General features: G+C 34.1%; 2 protein-coding genes across 2 annotated transcripts in view; both read left to right on the top strand.

Annotated features, from left to right (window-relative positions):
• The window catches only part of HELRODRAFT_131017 (hypothetical protein), a gene marked incomplete at both ends in the record, with an annotated part of 12,973 nt that extends 6,199 nt beyond the window's left edge, over positions 1-6,774 (top strand). The window contains 5 exons of the mRNA XM_009023017.1: positions 3,583-3,646; positions 4,012-4,173; positions 4,565-4,689; positions 5,220-5,343; positions 6,683-6,774. Coding sequence (XP_009021265.1) covers positions 3,583-3,646; positions 4,012-4,173; positions 4,565-4,689; positions 5,220-5,343; positions 6,683-6,774 — 567 coding nt within the window. The remainder of the gene's footprint in view (positions 1-3,582; positions 3,647-4,011; positions 4,174-4,564; positions 4,690-5,219; positions 5,344-6,682) is intronic.
• Positions 6,658-7,500, top strand: part of HELRODRAFT_192553 (hypothetical protein) — a gene marked incomplete at its 5' end in the record, with an annotated part of 6,584 nt that continues 5,741 nt past the window's right edge. Inside the window, one exon of the mRNA XM_009023016.1 lies at positions 6,658-6,912. Coding sequence (XP_009021264.1) covers positions 6,658-6,912 — 255 coding nt within the window. The remainder of the gene's footprint in view (positions 6,913-7,500) is intronic.

Here is a 7,500-nt window from a genome sequence, read left to right as displayed (position 1 = left end):
AGGTCTGACAGAATAGGTGGTGGAGTCGGAATCTTCATCAGATCAGGCATTGAATTTTCTATGATAAACAATTTGCTTCTGAACGATACCATTATTGACCTTCTTGGTGTCAATTTAAAATTAAACAACTCATACGTAAATATTTTAGCAGTATATAGACCCCCCAACACTGACCCTTATATCTTAATCCAAAAGCTCGAACTTATTTTACCCACATTCAAGCCACACATAAAGAGCTATTTAATTGGCGATTTTAACCTTGACCTCGATAAACTCAACAGTGACAACGTCGTTACTGACTTCTCTAACCTACTATCATCATACAACTTCTTACCTCTTATAACCTCCTCTACTCGCATCTCAACTTCTTCTTGCTCACTCATCGACAATATCTTTACTAACACCCTAACTTCTCACTTATCTGGAATAATTCTGTCTGACATATCTGACCATTTCCCTATATTCGCCATCTCTTCCAAATCAGAAATCTCAAACCATGCCCCTATTAAGCACTTCAGAAACCTAACTGAAGAATCTATAAACAACATTAACAATTTCTTATCGAACTACAACTGGAATTTTTTGACTTCTCTAAAAAATGTCAACGACTGCTGCTCTGTTTTGAATACTATCTTAACTCACTCTCTAGACACTTTTGCCCCCCTCCGTCCTGTCAAAAACAAAAAGAAAAAATGCTGGATCAATGACAACATTCTAAGTCTTGCAAAAAAGAAAAACAAACTATACATCATAAGTCTTAAATATCCAACCACCCCCAACATTGCCACCTACAAAAGCTTCAGAAACATGTTCACATCTATTAAACGAAAAACTGAATGAGACTACTTCTCTAACAAACTTGAAGACGCACATAACAATGTTGGACAAAAATGGAACACTATCAAAGAAATTCTAAACAAGCAACCTCCTAACTCATCAATCACCAAACTAACTATCAACAACCAAGCAATTGAAAATAAACAAGAAATTTGTGACTTTCTCAACACCCACTTTGCAAACATCGCTAGCCAACTACTCTCAAACCAACCTCCCAGCTATGGTAGTCCTACAGATTTTATGAGCCCATCCACACCCCATTCCATTTGTCAATATCCTGTTACTGAACAAGAAATATTAACTACTGTTAATATCTTGAAAAACAAAAAGAGCTATGCAGACGATGAACTCAACATGTTCCTTATCAAAAGCATAATTTTTTCTATCATATCACCACTTAATCATATCTTCAACTTATCACTAAGCACTGAAATCTTTCCTGACTCATTTAAAATAGCCAAAATCATACCAGTATTCAAGAAAGGAAACAAAGATAAAATTAACAACTACAGACCCATCTCTATTCTTTCCCCGCTGTCAAAAATTCTTGAAAAACTTTTCTTTAAAAGACTCTCTAATTTCTTCTGCTCCAACAATACTATCTGCAATAACCAATACGGATTCAGACCCAACCACTCAACTGAGCTTGCTATTCTTGACTTCACTCAGCACATACTAAATGAAATGGATAACAAAAATCTTTCTATTGGCATTTTCCTGGACTTATCCAAAGCCTTCGATGTCATCGATCACAAAATACTCCTATCCAAACTACATCATTACGGAGTAAGAGGCACAGCTCACAACTGGATGAGAAGCTATCTTTCATCACGGACACAATATGTTTCCATGGACAACATCAATTCAAAGCACGCTCCTATTCATCACGGGGTACCACAAGGATCCATACTAGGACCCCTTCTATTTTTATCTACATAAATGACCTCTGCAATGTTTCGCCCTCAACCAAATGCGTATTGTTCGCAGACGACACCAACCTTCTTTTTACTTCCAACAACCTACCAGATTGCTCTGAACATATCAATCTTGAACTCCAAAAATACTCTAACTGGTTATCCAATAACAAACTATTCATAAATTATTCGAAATGTGCATACATTATTTTTGGCCCAAAAATACTCACCAACCAAGCTCCTAACCTAAACCTATTAATTAATGGTGTTCCTATAAGCCGCACCCTGTCTACCAAATTTCTTGGAATCACCATCACAGAAAATCTTTCATGGAATTCTCACCTACAAACTACCTCAGACAAAATCAACAAACTCACAGGCATCTTCTACAAAATCAAATATAAACTCTCTCTTTTTGCCCTACACACGCTTTATTACACATTCATGTACCCTTATCTAACCTACTGCATCACACTATGGGGAAATAGTCCAAAAAGCCACCTGAATAACCTAATACTCTCCCAAAAAAGATCAATACGTTTAATTTTTAACCTCAAACCCGATTCTCATACTAAACCCTTCTTCCTAGCAAAAAAAATTTTACCACTTAACTTCATCTGTCTTTACTACTCTGCTTTATTCGTTTTTAAATTTATCAACAATCTTCTCCCACCTCACTTTATCTACTTCTACACATTAAGTAATTCCGTTCAATCTACAACCACTAGACACACCCCTCTCTTCCTTATCTACAAAACTCGCCTCAAATTAATCCAGACAAGCATAAAAATAACAGGTCCTAAAATTTGGATAGAACTTGTATCTCCCCATCTAAGAGCCATCATAAACCTACAACATTTCAAGTCAAAATTCCGTGCAAAATTCACTGGATCTCGACTCCACCACCTAATACTATATTAAGAATACGTTAGAACAAATGATGCGGATGAATGGTCTTTATGAATGGTTAAACATTTATGTGTTTATATATGTACTGAGCGAATCATTTACATAGTTATATGTCTATATATGTATGACACGAACATTCACTTATTTATCTTTAATTATATTTCTGCTTCAGTTATTTTCCTTATTTTATTTCATTAACTATTCATGTATCTACCTGCGGTGACCACCACAAGACAAACAGTCTTATTCGGTCTCCGCATATTCAACTTCATAACTTTTATTCACTTATTTGATATGTTGTTGATTATGAATAAAACTTTGAAATGAAATGAAATACAAACATACATACATACACACACACACATATACATACACACATACGCACATACAAACATAAATACATACAAACATACATACATACATGCAATCGTTGTTTCTCGTTGAACGACCATTTAATTTTATTCATGTTATTTATCATCCGGTTGAGTTGGCAACTCAGCAAGTTCTACCAATTAAACTTGGCTGCATCAAACGCAGTTTGCTATTTTCAATAAAAATTTTTGAAATTTCAGAAAAATACGAAACTATCCTTTTTCCTCCATAACTATCTTTCCTTCTTTTCTTCTTTTTTTCATCTCTCTTTCTCTCTCTCTCTCTCTCTCCTCTCTCTCTTTCTCTCTTTCTATCTCTCTTTTTTTTACAAGGACGTACTTACACACACATTCACACATAGACACGCACTTTTATTTAACTTTCTAAAATGTTACTATAAATCAATATGAAACTTTCAAACTTTTTTCTTTTTCTTCTCTCTCTCTCTCTCTCTCTTTCTTTTTCACTTTCTCTCTCTTTCTCTCTCTTTCTCTTTCCCTCTGACTTTCTTTTTCATTTTTATCAAATATATTTTTATTATTACTTCAAGGTAATGCAAACAGAGAAGCTCATTTATTTAGTGACAGAGTATGCCAGTGGTGGAGAAATATTTGGTTCGTTGATGATGTTGATGTTGTTGTTGATTTTGTTGTTGTTGATGTTGCTGTTAATGTTGTTGTTGTTAATGTTAGTAATGCTGATGTAACTATTGATGCTATCTTAAATTTGGTAATGTCGATAACATCAGCCATCAGACCATACTACAACATTAACAGCAACATTTGACATGTGATCTTTAGCCTCTATTTACAACAGCATCAACAATTACATCAACAACGCCAAACAAACCACAACAACAACAACAACAAAATCAACATCATTCCCATCACCATCTTCACCACCATCTCCACCACCATCTCTATCATCTCCACCACCATCCCTTTCATCTTCACCATCGTTCTCCATCAACTTTCACCAGACCACATTGTGGCACACGGACGCATGAATGAGAAGGAGGCGCGGAAAAAGTTCAAACAGATCGTGTCTGCTGTCTCATACTGCCACAAGATGAATGTGGTCCATCGCGACCTGAAGGCTGAAAACCTCCTTCTAGATAGCGGTCTCAATGTAAAAGTCGCCGGTAAGTTTTGGTAATGATGTCTCTGGTGGTGGAGATGATGATGATGATGGTGGTGGTGATGATGATGGTGATGATGATGATTATGAAGATGTTGATGATGATGGTGATGATGATGTTGATGATGATGATGATGTTGGCGATGATAATGGTTACGATGAAGACAATTGATGTGGGGATTGTAGTTTTGAAAGCTGAAAGTCCTCTGCTGGATTCTGATTTCAATTTAAAAGTGGAGGATAAGTTGTAGTAATGATGTTTCGTTTCGTTTCGTTTCGTTTTGATGATGATAGTAGTTTTAAGAGCCATAAAGATGCTTCCGGTGATGGTGACGACGATGATGATGACGTTGATGACGATTTAAAAAAATGATAATAAACATTTTTCTGTGAAGATTTTGGCTTCAGTAACATCTCCAAACCGGGAGAGTTACTGAGGACCCACTGTGGCAGTCCCCCATACGCGGCCCCAGAACTTTTTGAAGGGAAGGAGTACGATGGACCCAAAGTTGATATTTGGGTTTGTTGTTGATTTTGTCATTAGTGTTGTTGTTGATGTTGTTGTTGATGTAGCTGTTGATGTTATTGTTGATGTTTGTTGTCGATTCTGTTGTTGATGCTGATGTTGAGGTTGTTAAAATTAACCTTGCCTTAAATTTTGTTATACTTCACGCTAATTAAATTTTTTTTACACAAGCAATCACAGATATACAAACACATTCACACTGCTAACAAGCATTCATACCCACACAAACACACACACACAAACATAACACAATTTAACACAATTTTATTAATGGAGACCTGAAGCAATGCTTGTATGGCCACCTCCAAAAAAAAAAAAAAAAAAAAAAAAAAAACCATAACGTAATATGATCAGAAATAAACAAAACACTATATAACATAATTAGCAAAAAGAGATGCTGCAAAACTGAAATTGTTCAATTTACTTTAACATGAAAATCTCTAAAATTAAAGTTACACATAAACACACACATACACACACACAAATACACACAAACACATGCAAACACACACATACACATACAGAGTCTGGGTATTGTGTTATATGTACTGGTTGTCGGTAGTCTACCATTTGACGGAAAGACACTCCAAGAGTTGAGAAGCAGCATTTTGGCGGGAAAGTTTCGGGTGCCATTTTTTATGTCAACAGGTTTGGTTAATAGTGTTCTTATTTTTAATTATTATTATTATTATCATTATTATTATTAATGGTTGTTGTTGTTGTTGCTACTGTGGCAGTAGTAGTATTAGTAATAATAGTAGTAGAGGTGTAGTAGTAGTAGTAGTGGTGTGGTAGTAGCAGTAGTGGTGGTGGTAGTAGTAGTAGTAGTAGTAGTTGTAGTAGCAGCGGTAGTAGTATTGGTAGCTGGTGATAGTATTTTTTTACAAATAAGTAAAAAAGAAGATATTTTTCTGTAACTACTTCATAAACTTTTAAATATTACCTTTGTGTGCTTGTCTGTGATTGTATGTTTATGTACGTGCCTTTGTGTGTGTGTGTGTTTATGTTTAAGTATGTATGTAAGTGTGTGTGTGTGTGTGTATGTATGTGTGTCTATGTATGTGTGTGTGTATGTACTAAAATGGTACTTTAAATTCTTGCTTGAGTGTACTTAACATTTTCATAAAAATTCATTTATGAGGTTACATTTTTCAAACAAGAATCTAATATGATGTATCGTATATATTATTAAGACAGTATATTATTGAACATCTGATCTGGCCACATACACAACGTTATCAGTTCGAACACCGAAGATGGTATAGGAAAAATACCGAAAAAAGCTTTTGCTATATCGTGTTTGAATGTTCCACCATGCTTAAAATAAATAAAAATTTTGGTTTTGAAATCGAGAAACTTGAGAATGATTTACGATCAACCGTTGGAGAAATCGAAAAATTAGACAGGAAGCTAACTAACGCCGAACATGCTGTGATTTTCATTGATAATTGTATTTCTGACAGTCTTAATTCAATACATACATATATATATATATACGGACACACACACACACACACACACACACACACACACACACACACACACACACATACATATAGGAGTTAACATATAGGAGTTGGTTGTTTTGGTTTTAACATATAGGAGTATATATATATATATACTTACATATAGGAGTATATATATATATATACATATAGGAGTATATATATATATATATACTTACATTTTTTTATCTGATACATTGATGGACATACGTAGTCCTTTAATTGTGCAAATATTATGCAGAGAGTTGGAATGAAAGGCTTGAAAATAAAATTTCAAGTGTCTAAAATAATAAGTTGCAAATGAGTGTTTGAGCGAATTGATGAACGAACGAACGAAAGAACGAACGAACGAAAGAATGAATGAATAAATGAATGAATGAACGAACGAACGAATGAATACTGAACAAACATATAAGTGAAAAAGGACTTACTAAATCTAATCAAAAATTATCAAAAAATGAAACCAAAACTTCTCCCCGTAGAATGTGAAAAATTAATTCGCCGTCTACTATGCACTGACGTAAGCAAGAGGATATCAATGAAGGATATAATATCCCACGAATGGATGAAGTTGGGTGGGGACGATCCGGAGTATGACCGTTTGATTGAAATGTCTCTGGACCCCCTAGTGACCAGTGATGTGCCTCTCTGTCCTATGATCATCAACCAGATGGTCCAAAATTATGGACTGACTAAAGTTGAGATTATGAAGGTACGTTCGTATGTGTATACATATCATTATTATTAATATTATTTTTTATTGTTTATCTAGTGCTTTTTCAACTGAGTTTTTCAAGTCATCTCCTTTTAATAAAGTTTTTCTGAAATTTTTTCTTAAAATAATCAACATGTGTGTATCTTTGAGTGAGTGAGTGTGTGTGTTTGTTTTTCTGATTGTGTGTGTGTGTGTGAGTGTGTGTGTGTATAATTATGTGGTTATTTATACATATATATATATATATATATATATATATATATGTATATATATAGAATTATTTAATTATGATCCCTCAAAATGAGCAAATTATATTTATAAACTGCTCAAGTAAGCAAGTCTATAATGGCTGATGTTGGTTATTATATTTCATACGTTACGTGCTACAGGCAGTTCTTGCTTGTTTGACTAACAACAAATAAGTCTATAAATCAATTTCTTAGGCAACAATTCATTACATACATAACAATACTCAATAATAATAATTATAATAATAATAATATTAATAATAATAATAATACTAGTTTTATTTTGACACTGATTAGTTTTGCCCATTTTATTTTATGCTGTATAAGACGAAGATGA

The sequence above is a fragment of the Helobdella robusta genome (genome assembly GCF_000326865.2).
Source record: "Helobdella robusta unplaced genomic scaffold HELROscaffold_34, whole genome shotgun sequence".
NCBI classification, from domain to species: domain Eukaryota; kingdom Metazoa; phylum Annelida; class Clitellata; order Rhynchobdellida; family Glossiphoniidae; genus Helobdella; species Helobdella robusta.
Note: the sequence above shows the minus strand (reverse complement) of the source record. Positions and strands in the feature narration are given on the sequence as shown.